General features: G+C 38.6%; 3 protein-coding genes and 1 long non-coding RNA gene across 4 annotated transcripts; 1 reads left to right on the top strand and 3 right to left on the bottom strand.

The window, feature by feature from the left end:
* Positions 1-1,152: 1,152 nt before the first annotated feature.
* LOC146567569 (myelin-associated glycoprotein-like) lies at positions 1,153-4,593 on the bottom strand. Its single transcript, XM_085285859.1, has 5 exons — positions 4,512-4,593; positions 3,999-4,382; positions 2,469-2,774; positions 2,128-2,382; positions 1,153-1,238 (listed from the first exon to the last, which is right to left on the bottom strand). Exons 1-5 carry the CDS (start codon positions 4,552-4,554, stop codon positions 1,153-1,155), a joined length of 1,074 nt encoding a protein of 357 aa, XP_085141985.1. The 5' UTR covers positions 4,555-4,593.
* Positions 4,594-7,280: 2,687 nt separating this feature from the next.
* Positions 7,281-13,533, bottom strand: LOC146567568 (B-cell receptor CD22-like). The gene is made up of 7 exons (XM_085285858.1): positions 13,501-13,533; positions 13,161-13,230; positions 12,607-12,937; positions 12,028-12,080; positions 10,102-10,389; positions 9,764-10,021; positions 7,281-9,238 (listed from the first exon to the last, which is right to left on the bottom strand). The coding sequence occupies exons 1-7, from the start codon at positions 13,531-13,533 to the stop codon at positions 9,186-9,188; spliced, it is 1,086 nt and encodes a 361-aa protein (XP_085141984.1). The 3' UTR covers positions 7,281-9,185.
* A 2,324-nt stretch (positions 13,534-15,857) lies between these two features.
* LOC146567567 (uncharacterized) lies at positions 15,858-20,399 on the top strand. The gene is made up of 3 exons (XR_014893953.1): positions 15,858-16,516; positions 16,603-16,717; positions 16,845-20,399. It is a non-coding gene; the product is annotated as an uncharacterized LOC146567567 (long non-coding RNA).
* Positions 20,400-20,665: 266 nt separating this feature from the next.
* LOC146567566 (B-cell receptor CD22-like) lies at positions 20,666-24,805 on the bottom strand. Its single transcript, XM_085287506.1, has 8 exons — positions 24,700-24,805; positions 24,346-24,405; positions 23,449-23,832; positions 22,833-23,138; positions 22,453-22,713; positions 22,142-22,217; positions 21,954-21,996; positions 20,666-21,125 (listed from the first exon to the last, which is right to left on the bottom strand). Exons 1-8 carry the CDS (start codon positions 24,758-24,760, stop codon positions 20,892-20,894), a joined length of 1,425 nt encoding a protein of 474 aa, XP_085143632.1. The 5' UTR covers positions 24,761-24,805; the 3' UTR covers positions 20,666-20,891.
* Between the last annotated feature and the right edge of the window lie 723 nt (positions 24,806-25,528).

Below are 25,528 nucleotides of genomic sequence, written 5' to 3'. Positions count from 1 at the left end.
TGTCCCTTTCTTGTGTCATAGGGTTCAACAGTGTTCAGTTTGTCATATTTTTGGTTCCAAAATGTGCCAAATGTTTCCAGGTGGTTAAAGGCCTGGACTGCAGGCAGACCAGTGCATCGCCCAGATTCTTCTACTATGAGTTCAAGCAGGTGTAATAGATACATTATGTGATTCATCTTGCTGTAATATGCATCAGCAGTGATGGTGCCTTTCCAGATGTGCAGCCTGCTAATTACATAGGTACTGAAGCACCCCGATTACCTGTCTGTGTTACACTGTTGCCTACTTGCTGTCTACATTCAGTCTAAAGAAGGTCTCTGGTTGGAGAAGAAAATCTCTTCATAATGGCTGTCCTCATTTTCTTGACACAAACTCTGTGAAATAAAACGCACCAAACTTGAAATGCTATGAAGAGCTTGAGGATACAATAAGGTGATACTAACATCTAAAATCTGTTTTTGAGCACAGTCACGCTAAGCCTTCATTTTATGAGTGCACATGTAAAAACTACAATCATCAGAGTCAGTTTCCTACCTGTGCCTGATGTGAAGCTTGACGTGTTGATTTTAGTCGCCTAGAAGTTACAGAGATGTAATCATCAGAAATAATAATAATAATAATAATAATAATAATAATAATAATAATGATATCTTGAGCAATCTACCTGAAACATTTCCTACCAGCTTAATTGAACAGGTCAGTCCAGAATCCATCACAGCAACACATTCATTGCAAAATAAATGGTTACGTGTTTACACTCTTCAAAATATGTTTATGAATCTTGTGCAATTAATTAATTACATAACTTAGAAACTCACAAAGGGAACTTCAGACACACAGGAACGATAAAATGCATCCTATCATCATTTGCATGAAAAAATATTTCTATTTTGTGGAATATTTCAGCATCTTATGATACAATCTGAAGAAACTTCACATCTGTAGCTTTGTTTTCCCAGTGATACAAAAACTGAAATACTGAAGCTATAAACTTAAAGATATACCTCAACACTTCCACTGGTTTTAGTTAAAAGTTCAGTCAAAATGAAACCATTGACAGTTTCAAGCAATATCACAAGATAAAGAAAAGTGAGACAAAATTCGATATTCCACGGATGGAATAAATCTGGACTGGATGTTGATCTTAGAGTCTTACCAAAACACAAAAACCATACAGATGAGTACGATGATCCCAGTGATCCCTCCTACAGCAGACCATGATAAAGGCTGATGTGTTCCTGCAGATATAAAAAGGTTAGTGACAAATGCACTTTGATAAATATCATGTTTGTCACTGAGTGTTCAGGCTTATCTGAAGGTAACTTAAATGTTCAAGTTGCTGTGAATGGTTTAATCTATTTACATTCAATCAAATGTTAAGAGAGTGAAAGCTTTCCTATTAACTTAATGATCTCAATCAATAATTTCATGTCTTATTTAAAACAGCATCATATTCAATGTTGGGGCGACAAACTTTGTGGTGATAAGGTTGTGTCTGCATGGTGTTGTATGTCTATTCCAGGGATTTGGGGTCATGTGGGAGGTTTTAATGAATGATAGATTTAATAGACTGTATTTCTTTTGCTGACTGTGTTCGTTTGTGCATGTCAAATGCCTTGCCTTCTTTAGATTGCCCTCAAGTAGCTTGCATGTGCTTGCGCTTGACTGCAAGGTGGATGGATGACTGAAATATGGAATAAATGCTCAATGGAAAATGAATGGAAGCTGGATTGTTTGCTGGTCTATTTAAGAATGAGTCAGCAAAGCAGTTCTCCCTACTTCATCCTCTGCGTGGCCTAATTGATATCAAGTCACTTCATTCAGTTCAATAGACAATAAAGCATTCTGTGCATTAGGGCAATGAATCTGACCAGAAGAAGACAAGCAAGCAGTTGATACTAATGTATTATGGGCACTTCTGTTTCTTCTATTTGGGCTTGAATTTTCTGAGGATGACTTAAAGCTCTTGGATCCTGTTGACAGTGCTTTCATTTCTGTAAATATGGATGTGTTCCCATTATTCTCACCAAACTTTCTTCAATAAATTCAAACCTGTTAATCACAATTCTGCATACAGTTTATTAATTTTAATAAATGATTGATTCTTGTGCTGCTGTCTGCATTTACCTGTTGGATGAAGCTCTGCTGATGTCTGATTACCCAGATCATTAGTGGCCACACAGTAATAAACTCCTCCATCTGTTACATTGAAGCTGTAAATCTCTCCTTCAAATACTTTCACAGCTCCATCTCTGCTCTTCTTGAACCAGGTGAAGTTGCTGACTGGAGGTTTGGCTCTGCTGGAGCAGGTCAGGTTCACCCAGCTGCCTGCTGACATCAAACCTGATGGACTGATGGATGCTGAGGTGTCTTTAGGAGCATCTGGAGAAACAAACAAACAAAGACATATCACACAAATCATGTTGTCCTATAGGATCCAGTTCAACAATAAACTCTGATTGTCTTACATGAAACACTGAGAGTCTCTTCTGTCTCTGCTGTCTTGGTGTCTTTTCCTTGGTTCACAGGATATCTGGCAGAGCAGCTGATCTTCTTTCCATCATGTGTGTCTGACAGAGTGATGTTCTGCTGGATTTTAGTTGTAAAGCTTCCATCTGTGTTTTCCTCTATTTTGCTGTGAGAGTCTTGTTGGAGATTCCAGGTGAGTTGAGGAGGGGAGTGTGGACAGGGAGTGAGAGCTGAGCAGGTTATAGTGACAGACTCCTTCTCCTTCAGATCACCTGGGATTGTAATATTGGGCCTCCAAGGAGAATCTGTGGTTTCAAATATGTTGCAAATACATACAAATAAATACAGTATATAATACACTATATCTTTCTAATGTAGAATCATTTGTTCTGTTATCAATTTATTTAAACTCTACACTTAACACACTCTAATCCAGTGTACTGCATTGCACTGCACACTACACTTTACACGGTGATTATGAACCACTCCACTGTCACATGTTTGCTGGTGCATTGTTTTTGTTTTGATTTTCAAATATTTTTATGATGTGTATTATCATTTCTATTTTACTTTATTCAATTTATTTTGATTTCAGATTACTTTTTATCTCATTAAGATATTTGTTTTGTCATCTTTTCATATCTTACAAATAATTGTTATTATTAACCCTGTAAGACCCAACCCATCAAAAAATAGCCAGAAAATTCAGATTTTTTTAGAAATGAGATGTTTATAAACCCTTATAACAAAATCCACATTTTGTTTGCTATATCATGATATATTTTTTATTAAATATTTATTATATTTTTTTGTATTGCATAAGATACGTGGCAACTGTTTGTTAAAAACAATGTTCATTTTTAAAAAAAAACAGTTTTGTCCATAACATTTTGAAATTATGGCAAATATTGATCATGTTGATGAGATAGAGGTTATGATACAAAGGGCATTATAGGGTTAACATGCATGGACATAAAAGGAGTGAAGCCTGTCAGTAGTAAATATGTTAAGGGAATGGACAGTTTAAACCAAATTGGCAGAAGTTGTAAAAATCCCAAAATCATTACTGAATGACTGTGATCTTCATGGCCTCAAGTCAAACTGCACTGAACACACACAGTTCTGTCAAAAGAATCAGTGCGTGAGCTCAGGAACACTTCTGAAAGCCATCAGTAGAGCTGGATGCAGAAATGGAAGTTAAAAGTCCATTCTTGCTTCGTCTAGTTGGAATTATTTTACATGAAGTGAGACGGAGATTAGAACTGGCTTTAAACGATACTGTGTTCTGTACAGACCTGTCACACTCTGAAACTGTTTTCAAAATGTTATGACACAATAAAAACAGTATATTGACTGCTTCAGAAAGAATCCTGTACAGTTAAGAAATAAAATGTAAATCAGGAAAATCACTGTGACTGTATTGAAACTTTTAGGCTGAAAAAATTATATTTTAGAATACAGAAATCTATTTGAATGTGTTTTATTGTCATTTTGTTATTAAACATTCATTTATTTTAAAAATAACTCACCTCTGACTGTTATTTGAAGAGGATCACACTGAGCTGTTGCCTTGAATGGTTCACGCTCTACTCTGAAGAAGTATGTGTCTGTGTATGTGGTGTTTAAATTAGAAAACAGAGTGGTGCAGTCTCTCTGACTCAGGTTCCCAGTAATACTCATTGGATAGGTGCTAACTGCTCCACTACTGTTGAAGATCACATTGTTTTTGATTTTGGTAATATAAGAATTGTTTTTAATCCACACTCCAAAAGTTTCACTTGTGCTGATAAATTTTGGTTCGTCTTTGGGTCTGAAGCTACATGGGATTTGCAAACAAGATCCACTCAGTGCTTCCAGCTTCTTTGGTGCAGTTATGAAGAGTGCTGGTTGATCAGCACAATCAGCCAAAACACCTGTAAATACAGTGTCATGATTAATAAATTGTTGACTCTATCTTCACTGGCCTTTCAGATTTTGTTTGTCAATAAAGTTCAGATTGTAAAATGACTCCATGTCTGTGAATGACTGAACTAACAGTTCACCTGGAACAAAGAGGACAATCAGCAACATGCTGACTGTCACCATGTTCACACACAGGAACTTGTTGATGCTGTTGTTGAAACCCTGAATTAAAAACACAAATCAGACATTTAATCACTTGAATTATGGATTTTGAAGAGATTATTCATATTTCTTTAAAACAAATTCTTAATCCAAACTTCCTCTGTGCAATACGAGCTGTCATCATAAGGAACCATTGTTAACAACATCTGACATATGAAATGAGTGAAACTAAATCACCAGGAAAGAAAATGACATAAATGTGTCTGTCAGTGCACTAAAAGAACAATCACAAAATAAAAACTTCAGTTTCGTTAAATAAAAGCATAAAATGTTTCCTTACCAAACAAGTCCCAGTTTAGTCTCACAGTTTTAGAGTGAAATGAAGCAAAATTACAATAAACCCTGTAAACTAGTGGTCATCATTTGAGAAAGAAGCAAGCACTAACATACCCACTGACTAAACCACACGATACAATCAACTGTGTCCTTCCTGCTTAAAAGCTGAAACAGGGGATATGACATGTCAATCTATTTTTAACGTCCACTCTGAACTCACATTCACAACCTAAAAGATTTTTTTAATGTCAATCCTTCAGAGCCTGCAAACTTAACCTTAGTTAAAATATTTTTTAAAAAAATCCCAATATGAACGTCACTTATCATCAGGAGCAGTAGCGGTTTTTGATACGGGCGACACGGGCAGTTGCCTGGGGCGGCATCGTGGTGGGGGCGGCATCAGGGGCATCGGCAAAAAATAAATAAAAAATTGCTCGTACTCATGCTGCCCCGACATCAGCCAGCGCATATTGGGAATGGCATCGGTTTTCTATCGCCCATTTGCTGGGAGTAAGGGCGCCCTCTGTTTGCGAGGTGCGCCTGCTGCTTGCGGCTCAGGGAGGAGAGGGCGGGGCGGCGGGGGATTCTCTGGCTGGCTGGAGCAGCATCTAATAACCAACTCGCAAAATAAAACAAAATAAAAACAAACCAACAAACACGAAAACACCAGACATCATGATACAGACTTATAATTTGCACCGATGTTTTTTTCGAAATTCTGTATGCGAAAAGTGCGCCTGCTTGCTGCTGTGCTGAAGTCAAAGTAAACTTCATTGTCATCTCCGCTATACAGTCCAGTATGTAGAGAGACGAGACGACGAGGCTCCAGTTACAGCAGTGCAAGTAAACGAACAACAAATATAAGAAGAGTAAGAAAATAAACATACACTTTAGGACTAGGAGTGAAGGGATCAATAACAATTTAAAATTTATAATTTACAGTTTGATGATTTAAAGTCACACACAACCTGTCGACAGTGGAGGAGAGACCTGCTGCTTGCAAATAGAGCAAATTTATTTCATAATGTTGTAAATCCAAGCCCATTATGTATTCTTGATTTGAAATCCCAGAAATAAACCTTAGACAAAGCAAATCTGTGAACTAAGGTGTAGGTCTATTAGGTTATGTTGTGGTGATCCCTGAGTTGGGGGATGGGTGTTCATACTGGAGTGCAAAATGAAAACCAATGGAAGATGAACAAGAAAAGTTCAAAGCCATCAGGTCCTCAGTTTAGAAAAAAGAGAAAAGAAGAGCAAGAGAAACGAGCAAAAGATGCAGGTAAGCAGATGTGTCATTGGATAATGGCAGGTCATCCTGAAACAATCAGACTCATATTCAGAATACTTCATTAATCCCTAAGAAAATTATGTGGGTTACAGTTGCTCCAAGAAGAAATGGTAAAAATAGTAACAGTAACGGACTAAACTCCAAACAATACATTATGTTACAGATTTTACACATTTAAGAAATAGCACTAATACACACAGACCACTAAATTATAAATATCAATGATAAACAGAGGGGATTATAAATAAATATCAAGAAAGTTGACAAGAATATTCCAGAGTAGAGAAGAGCGTGTGTAAAATGGCTGTAACTATAGCAGTGTTTACAGTGTGTTAGATGGAGGAGGTGTGCAGGGAGATGGTCACGAGCAGGAATGATTTCCTGTGTCGGCCAGTGGTGCTTTTCGGTAATCTCAGTCTCTCACTGAACGTGTTCCTGTGACTAGCCAGCATGTCATGGAGTGGGTGGGAGGTGTTATCCAACATTGTCTTTATCTTGGACAACATCTGCCTCTCAGACACCACCCTAACGGAGTCCAGCTCCATCCCCACAACATTACTGGCCTTGTGGATCAGTTTATTTAGTCTGTTGTCATCTGTGACCCTCAACCTGCTGCCCCAGCATGCAACAGCACAGAGGATTGCACTGACCACAACAGAGATAATAACATCAACTAGTAGGGATAGTGAAGTGTCACTTGGCTATGATAGTAAACAGTAGACACTGATGTCGCTTACTGAATCTTTTGGACTGTGTTCAGCACAATATTAATTAGTCATTATCAATTGATGATCTGTCCTGTTCTCATTGTATGACAAATTATGATGGCTGTTTAGTAGCTGTTTGCATACTATGCATGCATTCTCTCTCTCTCTCCATATGTGTGTGTGTGTTTGTTTCTCTCTGGTGAAATTCAGTATGGTTCCGACAACAGTTTTATATTAATGTACAATCCTTAATATATTTTATGTGTGTCCAGGGCACCAAACAGGCTAGGACCGCCACTGTTCAGGAGTTATTACAAGCTGTTAGGGTCATCGTAAAAATTAATATTCAAGTACTAATTAATACTAAAAAAAAAAAACTGATTAGTAATCAACTCTGAAACTCTTTACCAGTTTATTTACCTTTGCAAAGAAATCAACAACAGTACAGACAGCATGACCACAGTCTGCATGCCCTCTGACACAGAGGGATTGTAAGTCTAGAATATTTACAGAGAGAAGGCATCTACCTGCCATGATCACAGAGTACATTTAGAACATTTATACAACAGAAAACTCGGCAACAATTGCTTTAAAGATTACATGGAGACACAATAAGAATTTAGAGAATTTCATTCTGTAAAGTCAGCTTGAGACAGAGAAGAATCCTACAAATTTCATTACTCATCTATATTAAAACTTAATATAGATGATTAACATAGACTATTAGACCCATGAAGTGAATCACTGACATCTGAAAAATGATGTGTTGATACAGCTCTTGAATTCTCCTTAAAGATACAAGACTGAACAGTTTGTTCCTGGGAACAACAGTAAGTGAAAAACTCTGTTTAAAAAAAAAAAAAAAAAAAATTACAGATGTGTGGCCAGTAGATCAGACATATGTCATGATTCGGCTGTGTGCAGACAGGATGAGGACCCAAAATGCAGAAATCTCAACACATGGGAATAACTCAAAATGCAGCTTTATTGCTGACACACGGAAATCATACAGGACCAAAGTAAACTGGAGAATAAAACCTAAACTTCACCAAGAGGCACACAAGGAAACACACAGCATGAGGCAGAAAAAAAAAAAAACACAGGGCTTGACATGACGAGACCAAAGGGAAGCAAAACTCAATACATTCACCAAGGACACAGACTTTCAAAGTAAAGCAGGAAACGTAACACTGAGACGCGGACTTGACTAAGGGATACACATGACAGGGGAAACAGAGCCACTAAGACACACAGAGACCAAACATAAGGGAGGCACAGACAACAATAAACACTGGGTCAATGGCCCAGGACCGTGACAACATATGCAGGGAGGTTGTAGATAAGATGGGAGTAAAAACATGATCCAGGGGTGCTCGCTTTTATGTGTGGGACCATTACCATGCTGCACTATCAGTGTTTAAATCAAAATTACTGACCAAAGGGAATTGGTGAGATTTGGCAATATATGAAAATAGATGAGAGAATTAATTCAAGAAGTCATCGCAGGACTTAGGAGGTTGGTGGATAATAATACAACAAAATAGATTTTCATACTTAGATTTGAAGGGATGATATGAGCTCAGAGTAAATGGATGACAACTTAATTTGCACTTGTAAATCACTGATATTCCCCCACCTCAGCCTGAGCACCTCGGGGCATTCAAATATTTGTAATTGTTTTGGCAAAGATCCACAAGGGCCTCACATCCCAGAAATAACTGTTCAAACTGCAGCCTTCAGGCAGGCGCTACAAACCACTGTTTACAAAACCCACGGAGACAGTTTCCTCCCCCAGGTGTCACTCTGATGAACACTGTTAAATGACCCACTCTTACATCATTCAGGTCATAACACATATGCATATTACACCACTCAGTTTGGTACCAATACTTTGTATAGTTTCTTAATACTTTGTGTAACTTGCTCCTTGTTTTTTGTTTGTGTGCACAAACTTGGCCAAATAAAGTCTGATTCTGAATCTAACACTAATGTTAGGAAAACAGCTGAAACTGTAACAGAGTGGAAACTGCCAGGATTGTCCAAGCATCATGCTGCAGCAGTCTTACATAAGTGTAGGGTTAGATCAGTGTTCATGGATAAAATGCTTGACCTTAGAGTGAAGCTGGTCCTATTAAAAAATTTCAGTCCAGTTGAGGACCGGCATGAACTTGTCCACAAAGAAAATGTCTCCATTCCTGCAACACCATCTCTACACAAAAAGCAAAACTGTTGAACATCACTGCAGTGAATTTACTGATATTTTCAGGTGGATTTTGTCCTCCTGAAGAAACTTCAGTTGATGTGTTGTGATGTGACTCTGCTCATCTGACAGCTTTCAGTTTCTGGATTGTTGGAGAGTCTTGATCTGAACCAGCTGAAGGAAAAAAAGACAAAATCATTTTGTTTTACAACAGATGAGTTTCTTTACATGAGTGTGTCACAGAAACATTTGTCTCACCAAACAAAAACCATCAGTGTGCTCACGAGCATTATTATTAACACAGTCTTCACTATAGTGTAGACACCAACCTGGTTTCCACCTTTAATGCAACAAGATTTTAGAGTGATTAAAACAATATGTGACAGAATGAACATTTAACAGTAAATAGAACCGTTTAAGGTGAAACAAGATCCAAGAAAACCATAACTTTAACAAATAAGACCTGAACAACCACAGGTTCAGGTCTTAGTCTTGATGAAGGATGAAGTAAAATCTTAGAAGTTCATAAAACACAATTCAAGTCTCACATAAAACACACCTCTCTCTCTGCTTTCTTCTGACATATATTACAAAAAATAGAATAATGGAAAAAAAAAATTCTTTTAACACTTCATTTGTTGGATCCAATCAAAAACATTTTGAAATGAAAAAAAAAAAAAATCTGCTGAGTAACGTTACCTTCAGTCAAATGAAGCTCTGCTGATGTCTGATTACCCAGATCATTAGTGGCCACACAGTAATAAACTCCTCCATCTGTTACATTGAAGCTGTAAATCTCTCCTTCAGATACTTTCACAGCTCCATCTCTGCTCTTCTTGAACCAGGTGAAGCTGCTGACTGGAGGTTTGGCTCTGCTGGAGCAGGTCAGCTTCACCCAGCTGCCTGCTGACACCAAACCTGATGGACTGATGGATGCTGAGGTGTCTTTAGGAGCATCTGGAGAAATAAATTATATCCTATAAATCATGATATGTTTGCAGGATGAAAAAACAAAGTCTGATTGTCTTACATGAAACACAGAGTCTCTTCTGTCTTGGTGTCGTTTCCTTGGTTCACAGGATATCTGGCAGAGCAGCTGATCTTCTTTCCATCATGTGTGTCTGACAGAGTGATGTTCTGCTGGATTTTAGTTGTAAAGCTTCCATCTGTGTTTTCCTCTATTTTGTTGTGAGAGTCTTGTTGGAGATTCCAGGTGAGTTGAGGAGGGGAGTGTGGACAGGGAGTGAGAGCTGAGCAGGTTATAGTGACAGACTCCTTCTCCTTCAGATCACCTGGGATTGTAATATTGGGCCTCCAAGGAGAATCTGTGGTTTCGAAGATGTTGCAAATACATACAAATAAATACAGTATATAATGCACTATATCTGTCAAATGTAGAATCATTTAGTCTTTTATTTAAACTCTGCACTTAACACACACTAATCCAGTATACGGCAATGTACTGCACACTACACTTGTTATTACGAACCACTCTGTTGTCACATGTTTGCTGTTGCAGCGCTTCGGTATTAATTTTGAAATAATTTATATAATCATTTGTAATTTACTTGGAATGAATTTCATTAAGATTTTTTTTTTTTTTTACTTTATTTTGATTTCAGATTACCTCATTAAGATATTTGTCTAACAATCACACAGTAGACTCGTCCACATGTTTATGCTTTTTAGCATTTACTTTATTTGCACACACGGGTGCTGTACACAGTTGGCTGCAGCTCTACAGCTGCCAGCCACACACATCACCAAAAACCACTCTCAGGACCCAACCGCCACAATTTGTTTTGTTATCTTTTCATATATAACAAATAACAAGTTTAATAATAAATATTTATGGACCTAAAAAGAGTGAGGCCTGTCAGCAGTAAACGTGTGAATGGAATGGAGAAGGGAATGGGAGAAGTTGGGGAATATCTAAGCACACTTTAAAAAAATCTGTAAAATGATCTTCATGCCTTCAGGTCAAACTGCAGTGAACATAGACAGTTCTATCAAACCTCAGTAGAGCTGGAAACAGAAAAGCCCATTTCTGCGAACTTATTTAACATGAAGTGAGACAGAGATTAAAACAGACTTTAACTGACCAAACCTGTTTTTGAAAATAGTGAAAACTGCATCCATTCATTTACTTACTGTCACGGCGAGTGAGAGGAGCCGTGTGGAGGAAATGAAGGAGGATCCAAACGCAGGCAGTAGTGGAGAAGTGAAGGTGGTTTATTGAACACGAAATAAATATGGACAAACAGCAAATGGAGCACGAACTAAACTAGACTGGAAACAACTAAACTACAGAGCACAAACCTGGACAAGAATGAGAACGAGCAGAGGCGATGGACAGCAGGGAGAACACACGGGTGAGACATGGTTGATACACAGACAGACCAGCAACTACAATGACGGAGGACACGACTTAAATACACACAGAGAAACACGGGAATTACACACAGGTGGTGGACACAGCTGGGAACAATCAGTAAGATGAGACAGAGGTAAAACTGAACACACTCACATGAGACGCAGACCTTCACAATAAAACATCACACACAGGCTCGACATCGAGAGACAGACAGGAAATGACATATGAAACTAAACCCACATCTTAAACCCAGATAAACAGAAACATGGAACTCTAATAATAGACATCATAATCATCACCATAACACGACAAGAGAACAAGAACACAATCCCTGATGCAAACTTAAATCAAAACACAATAAACTCAAAATAGTGGGTCCAATGGACCCAGAACCGTGACACTTACATTTTACAGCCTGACTTTTTTGGAAAGACTTTTATGTAGCACATGAATAATCTGTAAGGACAATCACTGATCCTACATTGCTATTTTTAGCTCTAAGAGATATTGTATGCAAAGAACAGAGAGCAACTATTTGAATGTGGGTTATTGTCATTTTGTTATTAAACATTAAAACTTAATCATTCACCTCTGACTGTTATTTGAAGAGGATCACATTCTGCTGTTGCCTTGAATGGTTCTATGCTGTCCTCGCCCTGAGTCTCTTAGTTTCACCAGCTAGACAGCGAGATAACGATGCTCCAATAACCAGACTTATTTTCCTTTTTGCGCTGATTTATTGAAGAATGGCCTCTGACCATTGCCTTCTCTTTGACCATCGTAAAACTGAAAGTACAAAATACTGTATTAGCTAACTAACATGTAAACTAGCTTGTTACACTCTTACTGCAAGCTAACAAGATAAAACTTTCAAATGTACAAATTATTGTGCCATTTTTACACAAAACAAAAGATAATAGTTATTTTATCGACATTCATACTTACAGACATATCTTGTCCAAGGCAACAACATTTTAAGGTCCGTATCAGCTTAGAACGATAACATTACGGTATCACTTTCCGCCATCTTTTATTTCTTCTTCACGTTCTCATTTTTTCCTTTCCCAAAGTAACCGAACCCATATTACAAAGCAGCCACTAGAGGGAGCTCTAGGGCAGCTTACAACTATAATATCCGATTTAAGTTATAAAAGGCAGAACAGGTTCACTCTCTACTCTGAAGAAGTATGTGTCTGTGTATGTGGTGGTTAAATTAGAAAACAGAGCGGTGCAGTCTCTCTGACTCAGGTTCCCAGTAATACTCATTGGATAGATGCTAACTGCTCCACTACTGTTGAAGATCACATTGTTTGGATATTTGCCAAATTGGGATTTATTTTTAATCCACACTCCAAAGGTTTTTCTTGTGCTGATAAATTTCTGTCCTTCTTTGCGTCTGAAGCTACATGGGATTTGCAAACAAGATCCACTCAGTGCTTCCAGAGTCTTTGGTGCAGTTATGGAGAGTGTTGCTTTAACAGTACAACCAGCCAACGCACCTGTAAATACAACATAATGATTAATCCAATCACACAACTGCACATTTTTAAACAAATCGTGCAGTTATGGAGAGTGATGCTTCTTTTAGTCTACCAAAGCAGCTTAAATACAGTGTCATTATTAGCTGTTGATTCTATCTTCACTGACCTTTAAGATTTTCTTTGTTAAAGTTCAGAACACAAAATGACTCCATGTCTGTGAATGACTGAACAAACAGCTCACCTGGAACACAGGGGACAATCAGCAACATGTCGACTGTCACCATTTTCACACACAGGAACTTGTTGAAACCCTGATTTACAAACACACATCACATATTTAATAATTTGTATTATGGATTTTGAAGAGATTTTTCATTATTCCTTAAAACATATTCATAATCCAGACTCTGTGCAGTAGAAGCTGTCGTTTTTTCATAAGGAACCATTGTTAACAGCATTTGCTGCATGAAATATAAAAACAGTAATAATACAACAGGGTCACTGTCAGTGCACTAAAATAAGAATCACAAAATAAAAGCTTTAGTTTCATTAAATAAAAGTGTAACCCTGGTAAGATTTACAGCAATCAGAAGTACAGGGTTCTTTGAATGCATCGTAGTTCTTGGCTGATAGCTTAATTTCCGGGCTTGCCCTGAAGGCATCATCTGCAGCTCGGTGCGCGTGAAGGTGTGGTGTAGGACAGTGGTTCCCGAACTTTTTTCGCTGGGCCCCCCTTTGTTTTACAGAAAAATCCCCCCCCCGCGCGCGCACACACACACGCACGCACTAACACATCCTCCAACCACACACACCCATATTTTGCTCAATTGTGGTTTATTTCACACCTCAAACATTTAGTAAACAATTAAGCAAATACAAGTAATCTGCAGGTAGTAATAAAATAAACTACTAACTCTTTTACGCTACTTCCGCGCAGCTACACCGGTATGTTTGAAAACGCAGCTGTTTCGTCCACACGTAAACGGTGTTTCGAATCACCGAAAACTGAGATTTTTTAAAACGTTGCGTCTACGTGTGGACGAGGAATACAGAGTTCGTCATGCAAAGTTAAAGGTATGTGCCTTTTTTCACGTCAGCTGGGCGCCACGTTATTGCTTACATGAGAGGAATTGCAGAATGGCAGAGAGTCAGATTAACAGTATTTTGTCTCTATCTTCAGGTTTTACAAGCTTACATGCACACGCAGTTACTGTCCCTCTATTTAGAAAGGCAGAGGCGTCAAGGTGTAATTATTTTATGTTCAGTTGTTTTTTTCCTGTGCAATAATATTCAACATTGCTGTCAATACATTTTTCAAAAAATGTCTCTCTGTGGAAAATGGGTTTAAAAACATAAACAGCTGTGGGATAATGTTTGTCTGTGATTTGAACCGGGGAACAAATCGTGGCAGGATCAGCCTGATGTTATTTGTATCCCGCTGTAACTTTACTGTGGACAAAGTTGAACACTGTTGCTGCTGGGGAGGCCTTCTGTGTGTCAGGACGCTGACACGTTGATGCCTGCCGTACCAGGAGGGCGGTAGGGAAAAAACAAAAGGAAGCCCACCTGAGAGATACCTTATCATTTTCTTTTGCTACTTTTTCCCCACCTGAGATTCAGGTCCTTTTCAGTTCTCAACCCAAGACAGTGGGTAACTGAATAAACTGACACCATAAGGAACTGGACACTCACATGTTATTTTCTTTTCTTTTTCCTTTTCTTTGGGGTGTTGAAATATTGTGTGTTCTTTCTTGTCTTACATCTATTTTGATTGTTTCAATTATTTTTGTGATGCATTTGAGATCGTTACTGCATTTGAAGGTATCCCTACATTGAGGATGAGCAAAGGGAACTGATTCAAAGAAAATATATATAAAGCAAACTTTGTTTCACAAACCTGTGGTTGTGCGTGTTATGTGGGTTGGAAGTCTTATTGCTCTTACAAAGTTGCTACTGCCAATCACCTTCCCAAACCTAGATTCGGATATTGTAGACATTGCACTTGGGCGAGCAGTATAGATCATCTCTTTATAGATAGAGGGACACACGTCCAGGTTACAAAAGCATCAAATGTTTGTTTTTTTTTACCAAACAAGTCCCAGTTTAGTCTCACAGTTTTAGAGTGAAATGAAGCAGAATTACAATAAACCCTGTAAACTAGTGATCATCATATCAGAAAGAAGCAAGCACTGAGAAACTCACTGACTAAAACACGAGATGCACTATGTTTGGCCTTCCTGCTTACAACCCGCTGAAAGAGGAAGTGAGATATTGCTGGCTGTAATGCCAAGTGTCATATTTGGCTTTGTAAGTTCTGATACTTCTTCATCATCAGTGCGACTTTTTTCCTCTAAAAAACCTCAGATACTGATCAATACTGAATCATCAATACTAAATTGGTGATTACTCATTTGCAACAATATCAAAACCAAATCTTTTCCTCTTGCAGATGACACACAGCTTTATACAGGCAGAAAACCAGTTGTTCACCCTAACAGCAGCTGAACACATGGACAGAGACCACATTTAACACCACTGGGGCCTCAAGCCACTGGGACATACACATAAGGGGTCTCTTTTCAACTCCTTCATTTCTTGAGCCATACTGCTCAATCATCACCTGATTTTTTTTAAGTAAATAATTAGCAGTAATCTGTAGTAATTAGGGTAATTAGGGTAACCAGTAAGAAATGTTCAATCGCCACATTTAATAAAAATGTTTGTTATGTGCATCAGTCTGCACAGTTTGAAATCCACTCATATTTCAAATCTCATGTCTCCACATGCTGTGGTTATTCTGTGTTCTCTGTGCTTTCTCTCCCCCTTGTCGCTCTGCCCGGGCGGGGCTCACTGCAGGCTCCTGCCTTTGGCCCACGCACCTGGCTCTAATTCCTCAGTTGATTACTCCATGGCTATTTATGGCTGGGGCTCGGATCTTCTCATCGCTGGATGATTGTTTGAGACGCGTTAGTGTTAGTTTCTGTATTTCATGAGTGAGTTTGCCTTTTGAGATTCATCTCTCTTTGTGAATAGTAGTGATGTGACGTTCTGTATCGAGGCTTCAAAGCTTGTGTCGAGTAATTGAGGGGGCGTGTTATATTGCTTATAATGTTTGCACTCCGTGCTTACTGTCCCTTGTGGTCCACCGTAGTGGCAACGGGGAGTGTTTGTTTTCACGACAGTGGGGGTGTTTTATGTGGAACTGGACGAGCGGCAATAAAGATAATGGTGGCTCACGAAGCAGATTACGAACACGTTATTCATAAATTTGAGACAGAACATTACAGGGCGTTTCCGCGATGCGCGTATCGAGGCTTGCTTCATTTATGGGAGGAGCTGAAAATGATGATGTCCGAAGCCTCGCTGCCCGGCTGTACCACGTGACTGGTTCATGAAGTGGTTCGAACTTTGCTGCGAGCTATGACAGCGATATAAACCCCTCAGACAAAATGTAGGTGTTTGATGGAGAGTTGCGGTTAGTGAGAGTTTGGAGAGAGTTTGGAGGTTGAGGAGAGTGAGAAGAGAATGGAGCCAGCTAAGAAGAGGAGGATGTCCTCCCCTGTGTGGGAACATTTTGATCTTATATCTCTCAACAAGGTATGTAAATTTCTACAGAAGATGTATTTTCATAATACTGATGGTGCAATACAATTTATGTTAAGCTGTCTTTACTTTTGTACAAGGTGAAGTGTTTGCTATGTGCCAGGGAGCTGGGATATAACAACACCTCATCCATGCTTAGGCACTACAGAGCTTTGCATGAGAATAAGAGGAACACCGATTGTGGAGCAAGACCAGGTGAGCCATCAAATGCAATGATAATATAGCATGCAGTAATGTTACTAAATGATATAACAATATTATACAACTGTTATAAGTTACGTGATATTTATATTTGTGCTTTATCTTTATTGTCTTTCCTCAGGAGAACAATCTCAAATAGATGAAGACCTGGTCAGCATGGTGATTGAGGACTCCCAGCCATTTAGCATTGTGGAGGACAAAGGATTTAAAAGATTTGTTAAATCATTAAATCCCAGCTATGTTCTCCCCACTAAAAAGGTCGTAAAAGCAGTGAAAATTTAGTTTTTACAGAATAAAATGTGAACAGGCAGGACTGAGGCTCAAAGCCTCAGTGTGTAGCTGTCCATACCTCAACGTTACAAAAGCACAACCACTGTCCACACCCCAACCACACCTCACCTCACAGTAAATGATCATTTCCATTTTAAGCATTTCCAAATAATCATTTTCCATACTGCCACTATAAATATACACAGTATACTGCCATCACTACAATATACATGTTTTACACACTCCTTTTGTTGTTGACATTTACAGGCTGTGTGCAAAATGCCACACTCTTCAAATTCATGCCAACTAATATTTTTACGTCCAGTAGATGTCCTACTAGAGCAAATGAAGCTTCAAGACGCTTTGTGCTGGGGTGAACCAATTGGATGAAAAGCTTCAGTGCTTCATGAAGCTTCATCTGCCCATCACTAGTGAATAGTCTCCCAGAACCTGCTGCCCACTTTCCTGCTTTGGATTGTTGGTGTGTGGATTTATGTGGTGGAGCACAAGTATGTGAGAGGACCTTTCCCTTCCCTCCCTGGACCCCTGGATCTTTCCCCCCACATGTATATATTGTGCGCTTGGTGTTGTGTAAATTAACTGTCGTATTGAACTTTGAATTCCAGTCTGTGCCTGAGTACTCTCCCTACCGGTGACAGACAGGTGACTTACATTATGAACTTTTCCAAACAAAAGTTATCTTGACTTTATTGAACCTTCTCATAAGTAATAATCCTCTTTCTGTAAAACATCAGAAAACATTGAAAATATCAATATTAGTATTGTGTAATTTATACAGTTCATAATTTCATGAAGGAATTGTCATTTATCTGGGTCATTTGACCCAGTGTTTTGAGTTTTGTGTGTTTTGGTGTCATTTTTGTATTATGGTTTATGTCTTAGGCTCATTAGTAGTCTTTAGTTTTGTCTGTTTTGAGGTTCTTCTGTTCTCTGTTTGGTTCCTTGTCCATTAGGTTCCCCTTGTGTCTCTGTCCTCTGTGTCCCCCTCTGTGCGTTTGTTTTACTTTGATAGTCTCCTGTCTGGTGTGTGTCATGTTCAGTTTACTGGTTTAGTTTCTTGTATTTGACGGTCCAGAAAATATAATATAGTCACTCTACGTCTGACCAGGTATCAGTTATTCAACTTAAACTAAATTTCAGTACTGGCAGGCAAAGTGTTTCCAAGGCAACAAGGTAAAGGAATAATATGATGTAGTCACACCACGTGACAGATAGCGGCACTGTGATTCACAAAGTCTCTTAAACATTTATGCAGGACAGCAGTCTTCTACTACTTTATACTTAAACACTTGCACCTTTAAGGATATATGTGCCTTGCTGCTCTTGTTGTCGTCATCTAACACATTTCTAACAGTCTGTCCTCTCATCATCTTTCACTTTTTCTCATTTCCTCTCTTCACTTTTATCATTATCTGTCACATCTTCTTGATTACTATGTGACAAATCGTCTACAAGCACACAGACCTGTTAACCTGCTTACCAACTGTTTTCCGCCTGTGTGGTGTTAAGGCACACCAGAGGTCAAAGCAGAGTATAAAAGACCAGGTCAATAGAGAAAGGCACAAAACGCACCTCTGTTTATGAAACTGTAACATTACAATTACAGTACCTTAGTTGAGTATGCCTAATGGCAGCATGTTAGCATCCAGTACCTGAAATTAGATTTAGGGTATGGATGTCAAATACAGAAATATCATGATATTGCAGGTGTACTGGCTAGTTAAGCCATACATCAAAACATTTGCATCGGCTCACTGACCGTGTTTCATTTTCACTAACAAACAAACCCATGTATTGCCGTTTACATTCACTCGTTAACATAAATATCTAATCATCCAGTTGTGTAGCAGCATTCATGCATGTAGACATCAGAAATATTAATACAAATATTAAACAAATATGTAAGACTGCTTTCTTCCATTTGCGCAACATCTCTAAAATTAGAAATATCCTGTCTCAGAGTGACGCTGAAAAACTAGTTCATGCATTTATTACTTCCAGGCTGGACTACTGTAATTCATTATTATCAGGATGTCCAAAAAACTCACTGAAAAGCCTTCAGCTAATCCAAAATGCTGCAGCAAGAGTCCTGACAGGGACTAGAAAGAGAGAGCATATTTCTCCTGTTTTGGCTTCCCTTCATTGGCTTCCTGTTAAATCCAGAATTGAATTCAAAATCCTGCTCCTCACATACAAGGTCTTAAATAATCAGGCCCCATCTTATCTTAATGACCTTGTAGTACCATATCACCCTATTAGAGCGCTCCGCTCTCGCTCTGCAGGCCTACTTGTTGTTCCTAGAGTATTTAAAAGTAGAATGGGAGGGAGAGCCTTCAGTTTTCAGGCCCCTCTTCTGTGGAACCAGCTTCCAGTTTGGATTCGGGAGACAGACACTATCTCTACTTTTAAGATTAGGCTTAAAACTTTCCTTTTTTCTAAAGCATATAGTTAGGGCTGGACCAGGTGACCCTGAATCCTCCCTTTGTTATGCTGCAATAGATGTAGGCTGCCGGGGGATTCCCATGATGCATTGAGTTTTTCCTTTCCAGTCACCTTTCTCACTCACTATGTATTAATAGACCTCTCTGCATTGAATCATATCTGTTATTAACCTCTGTCTCTCTTCCACAGCATGTCTTTTATCCTGTCTTCCTTCTCTCACCCCAACCGGTCGCAGCAGATGGCCGCCCCTCCCTGAGCCTGGTTCTGCCGGAGGTTTCTTCCTGTTAAAAGGGAGTTTTTCCTTCCCACTGTCGCCAAAGTGCTTGCTCATAGGGGGTCATATGATTGTTGGGTTTTTCTCTGTATCTATGAAGCGCCTTGAGGCGACTTTTGTTGTGATTTGGCGCTATATAAATAAAATAAATTGAACTGAACAGAAATAGATAGAAAGGTGATTTAAGTGACTTTGAATGTCTGCTCCAAGTATTTCAAAACTTCTGATCTACTGGGATTTCCCCACACAGCCATCTGTAAGGTTCTCACTGGAAAACTTCCAGTGAGTGATGGGGGAAAAAAAAACATGCTGACGATGCCAGACATTAGCGGAGAATTGGTCAAGCTACTTCAAGCTTACAGAAAGCTGAAAGTTATGCAAATAACCACTCACAGAAGAGCATCTCTGATAGCACGACATGAAGATCATGGAAGAATGGAGTGATCCTTGCTAATAACAGGCCAGGTTGTTGGTGGTGTAATGGATATTCAGCAGACTAAGCCACCATGTCACAATATTCAGATTATATCAGATTGTGTTTTTTTAATAATAGAATGAGTTTTACTCAAATGCCTTCCACAGCAGCTGTGATACAAAATGTTGCAAAATTAAGAAAAATGTTTCCAACACCGTGTTAAATCTCTGCCACAAAGAATTAAGACTGGCAAAAGGGAGGCCAACCCAATACTAGCAATGTGTACCTAATAAAGTAAACATTGCACATCCCCATTTTTTAAATAAACAGTGTATTAGGAATTGTGAGGGTGTTAGTGTGATATTTACTGTGGGTTATAAGTAAAACTTCAGAGTAAAACATGATAAATTAATTTGGGAAGGTTAATAAATGTAAGAAGCTAATTTCATGCAACATTTTGCAGTTTTGCTTCTCCTCCAAGAACACAATATTTTGGCTCAATAAATACAAAATGCCAAGCCATTAAAGAGAAAATTTGATAACTGTGCATCATCTTCATTTTAGGAACATTAAAAATAAAATATATATGATAAACTTATGATAAATACACAAAAATACACGAAATGATAAAAAATAATAATAAATATTTTACTGGAGATAAACAGCTAATCAAACTTCACTTCAAAGTACCTTTTTAAAAGAAATATTGTATGGAAGTGCTTTTTCACCAACAGACACTTCCACACTCATTTCTTCTGCACTTGAGCGTAGATACACTCTGGGCCATCAGCTGTCTGTGATGGCCTGTCTCTGCTTTGAGTCTTGCACACTTTGACCTGTGAATACACCAAATCCTGCTGCTGTGTGCTCTCCTGCAATCGGTCTAAAGAAGGTCCGGGTCTCTGCTTGGAGAAGTCAATCTGTCCATAATGGATGTCTTCATTTTCTGCTGTTCTGGCTGCTTCTTGGAGAGACAGACTCTGAAATCAAACACACCAAACTTGAGATGTAATGAAGAACTGGGAGAAAACTCTGTTTGACTCAATCAGTGATATAATTTGATACCTTCAGAGTAGCAACTTGATGCTTTGAAAGCAAGTAAAACACAAAAAACAGGACGTTTAATCGCATTTCATGTGAGTGAGGAATCTGCTCCATCTCACCCCATTAGAGCACTTTGTCCTCAGACTGCTGGTTTACTTACTGGGAGGCAGAGTATTCAGCTTTCAGGCCACTCTTCTGTGGAACCAGCTTCCAGTTTGGATGCAGGAGACACACACCCTCTCTACTTTTCTAAGATTTTTAAGATAAGATTTTCTTTTTAATAAAGCCTATAGTTAGGACTGGATCAGTGACCCTGAATCCTCCCTTATTACACTGCAGTTGGTATAGTCTGCTGGATGATTCCCATTATGTTGCTTTTTCACTCACTGTGCGTTTATATGCCACTCTCCATTTAATTATGTTTAATCTCTGTCTCTCTTCCACAGGGTGTCTTTGTCGTGTCTTCCTCCCCTCAACCCAACCAGGTGCAGCAGATGGTGGCCCCTCCCTGAGCCTGGTTCTGCTGGAAGTTTCTTCTGGTTTAAAGGGAGTTTTTCCTTCCTGCTGTCACCAAGTGCTTGCTCATAGGGCCTCATATGATTGTTGGGGTTTTTTGTCTGTTATTGTAGGGTCTTTACCTTACACTATAAAGCTCTTCATGAAGCTGGCTTGGCGTTGTATAAAAAAAATTAAACTGAATTGAAAAGACTGCAGTCACTATTGTGCAGTCATGTTAAAATCACAATAAAGTTCAGTTTTCCCACCTGTGTCTGATCGGAAGCTCCATGTTTGACTGACTTCAGCCGCCTAAAAGGAACAAGACAACTTTTAGCTTAACTGTAGAAGTAAAAGGGAAAAAAAGAAATAATTATATATATATAAACAAAGTGATGAACAAGCTACTCACAATGCTAAAAAAATTATTAAAATAGGTTAAGAAACAGACACTTACCAAATGATGAAAACCAAACAAATAAGTGTGATGATCCCAAGGATCCCTCCAACAGCAGCCCACCACGTATCAGTTCCTAAAGAAACACATGTTGAGTCTTTCTGCTCGGTATACTCAGTGTTCATTCATATATGTCCAGCCTCCTTATTTTACTTTCCCCTGCTATTTGCACTTGTACTTTGTGAAGATGTTCAACCGTGATGAACAGCTGACTACCTACATTTTTCTGAAAAGATTTATCCCATTCCTGATTATTTTGATCAATCTGTTATGACTAAAGTTAAACACAATGATTAGAATTGAGCCTTTACCTGAAATATTAAGATGAGTCTCTGCTGATGTCTGATTACCCAGATCATTAGTGGCCACACAGTAATAAACTCCTCCATCTGTTACATTGAAGCTGTAAATCTCTCCTTCAGATACTTTCACAGCTCCATCTCTGCTCTTCTTGAACCAGGTGAAGCTGCTGACTGGAGGTTTGGCTCTGCTGGAGCAGGTCAGGTTCACCCAGCTGCCTGCTGACACCAAACCTGATGGACTGATGGATGCTAAGGTGTCTTTAGGAGCATCTGGAGAAAAAGATTAACACATATCCCCATTATTCATTATAAACAGAATAATAAATAATGGGGATCCCATCAATCATGATATGTTGACAGGATCCAACAATAAACTCTGATTTTCTTACATGAAACACTGAGAGTCTCTTCTGTCTCTGCTGTCTTGGTGTCTTTTCCTTGGTTCACAGGATATCTGGCAGAGCAGCTGATCTTCGTTCCATCATGTGTGTCTGACAGAGTGATGTTCTGCTGGATTTTAGTTGTAAAGCTTCCATCTGTGTTTTCCTCTATTTTGTTGTGAGAGTCTTGTTGGAGATTCCAGGTGAGTTGAGGAGGGGAGTGTGGACAGGGAGTGAGAGCTGAGCAGGTTATAGTGACAGACTCCTTCTCCTTCAGATCACCTGGGATTGTAATATTGGGCCTCCAAGGAGAGTCTGTGGTTTCACATCACAAACATATTAGAAATGAAGAGCACACTACACTTTATACATGTTTAAATCTTCAAACTTCATCCTGTGATCTCGTTATCCAAAATTCATAGATAATTTTAGAAATCAGATCCTGAGCAGAGCAAACATTATAAATAAGGAAATATAAACACCATTCAGGCTATTAAGACAATAATTGTGACTGTAACATAGTATATCCTCAACAGACATAGACAGAGAAAAAAAATCTAACAATCAAGAACAAAACTACAAAATTATTGTTTGCTTTAACTATGAAAAAGCAAGAATTCGTTACCTCTGACAGTTATTTGAAGAGGATCACAAGAAGCTGTTGCCTTGAATGGTTCACTCTCTACTCTGAAGAAGTATGTGTCTGTGTATGTGGTGGTTAAATTAGAAAACAGAGTGGTGCAGTCTCTCTGACTCAGGTTCCCAGTAATACTCATTGGATAGGTGCTAACTGCTCCACTACTGTTGAAGATCACATTGTTTGGATTTTCGCGAAATCTAGAATCATTTTTAATCCACACTCCAAAGATTTTTCTTGTGCTGATAAATGTCTGTTCGTCTTTGGGTCTGAAGTTACATGGGATTTGCAAACAAGATCCGCTCAGTGCTTCCAGCTTCTTTGGTGCAGTTATGGAGAGTGCTGGTTGTTTTGTACAGTCTGCCAAAGCACCTGTAAATACATTTTATGGATTAAGTTATTCACACATTAATACTGTACTGTAGTCCCACCAAGATTTAAAACATAATCTTTGATTAAATGATTCAATTACATTGATTTTTGTATCTGTGTGTTTATTACACAATCACAGGTTTTAACAGAGCTCATCTAGAGCTGAATTAGACATAAAGGGTTACTGATTATTTCTTTTTCTTTTGTCATGATTCAGTTTTTAAATTAGACATTAAAAGTGTAGTTGATTTAATATACTTTCTTTATTTTTTCTTAAGCTGTAGGTGTTACAAGCTGTAGCTTCAGCCAACACCCTTTCAGTCATTTGACTTCTTCTTCTGTTATCATTTAAATTCTTGTTTTGTAAACAAACCAAAGAGAAATTACCAATTAAAGAATTTCAATTTCAAGTTAGGACAATAACAGTTGGAAAAAGTAGCTGTAGGGTCACTTTTTCTTCCAAATAAAATTCACATTTTAAATGATTTCAATATAAGTGAACAAACGGCTCACCTGAAACAAAGAGGAGAACCGATAACATGCCGACTGTCACCATGTTCACAAACTCCTTCCCTGCATTTTAACAGACAAACACAAAGACATCTGTTTATCTAATCATTCCACACATGAAGTTTTAAAACAGCCCCGACAAAGTTGTTTCACAGAGAACTTCCCCTATTTAACGACATTTTTTTTTCTTAGCAGTGATCTCTCTGAATCTATAATCACACAGTTCATTTAAAACAACAACACAACTAAGTAAAATTTAATACATATTACATTTAAAATTACTTAATGCGTCTTTCATTTAAGTAAAAGAATAAATAATTATTAGTTTTAGAGAGTAACAGTGAAATGTTTCCTTACCAAGTGAACGAGTGATTTCACAACGAAATGAGGGGGTTTTAGCACAGTTACAGTGAACCATGTAGCCTGACTGCTGTTAAAAAAAAGGAAGTTCAGAAGGAGAACATGCTCTTTAAGAAAGTGTCCTAAGGCCAGCCTGCTTGGTTTCAAAGCTGCTACAGGCATGGCATCACATGATGCTCTGACCGAAGCAGAAAAATAGTCACTTATCTGTCCTTCCTGTTAATATCCTCTGATAAAGAAAGTCAAAGATTACAACATCGTTAACGTCTCAAAGTACTTACAAACCATCAAAGAGCTTCTTTACTAACTTGAGTTATTCTAAGGTTTTGTGCTTTTATATTATATATTTAATAACATGAATGAAATTATATCTGTCATGTTTCACTTAGAGTGGATTCAAAGGGGCAAACCAACTCAGTCGCACAAACACGTGAAAAAGTTGATTTATGGTGAATTAAAGAAGAAAAATGGAAACACTTGGTGAGCAAGTGGAACGGGAAGGACCTGAGGAGAAAGGAAGAGGACAAAGACCGGTGATAAGCGCACACACAGTAACGTTAGATTAATGGGAGCAGGCAGCTGGACGTTTGGGAAAGGTGCAGGAAGGTGATGAGGAGAAATCCAGGTAAGCAGGTGAAGCACCAGCGTGAAGGTCCGAAGTGAGGAATCCGTGCCTAACGCTGTTCTCCAGGGGGCGAACGGAGTAAACAGACGAGCGATCTTAGTAGGAGTAGCTGCAGAGGGATGACGAGAAGATGAAGATTACAGCTGGAGAGTCCCGGAATGAGCCCATTACCACAGAGCTGAAGCACAGCTGGCACACCGC

This window comes from Mchenga conophoros, linkage group LG9, assembly GCF_057382185.1.
Source record: "Mchenga conophoros isolate Kocher_MC1m ecotype Shallow Benthic linkage group LG9, M_conophoros_male_GT1.1, whole genome shotgun sequence".
Taxonomy (NCBI): domain Eukaryota; kingdom Metazoa; phylum Chordata; class Actinopteri; order Cichliformes; family Cichlidae; genus Mchenga; species Mchenga conophoros.
Note: the sequence above shows the minus strand (reverse complement) of the source record. Positions and strands in the feature narration are given on the sequence as shown.

Excerpts from the sequence above, each read along its gene's own strand:
- LOC146567569 (XM_085285859.1), bottom strand. The coding sequence starts at position 4,554 with ATGGTGACAGTCAGCATGTTGCTGATTGTCCTCTTTGTTCCAG. Across the intron at positions 2,383-2,468 it reads AGAGACTCTCAGTGTTTCAT|ATGCTCCTAAAGACACCTCA; the intron begins GTAAGACAATCA and ends TTGTTTCTCCAG. Across the intron at positions 1,239-2,127 it reads AGCAGAGCTTCATCCAACAG|GAACACATCAGCCTTTATCA; the intron begins GTAAATGCAGAC and ends TTATATCTGCAG.
- LOC146567566 (XM_085287506.1), bottom strand. The coding sequence starts at position 24,760 with ATGGTTCACTGTAACTGTGCTAAAACCCCCTCATTTCGTTGTGAAATC. Across the intron at positions 21,997-22,141 it reads TGTTTGGTTTTCATCATTTG|GCGGCTGAAGTCAGTCAAAC; the intron begins GTAAGTGTCTGT and ends TGTTCCTTTTAG. Across the intron at positions 21,126-21,953 it reads GAGCTTCCGATCAGACACAG|AGTCTGTCTCTCCAAGAAGC; the intron begins GTGGGAAAACTG and ends GTTTGATTTCAG.
- LOC146567568 (XM_085285858.1), bottom strand. The coding sequence starts at position 13,533 with ATGCATTCAAAGAACCCTGTACTTCTGATTGCT. Across the intron at positions 13,231-13,500 it reads ACCCTGTACTTCTGATTGCT|GGTTTCAACAAGTTCCTGTG; the intron begins GTAAATCTTACC and ends TTTGTAAATCAG. Across the intron at positions 12,938-13,160 it reads GATTGTCCCCTGTGTTCCAG|GTGCGTTGGCTGGTTGTACT; the intron begins GTGAGCTGTTTG and ends TTGTATTTACAG.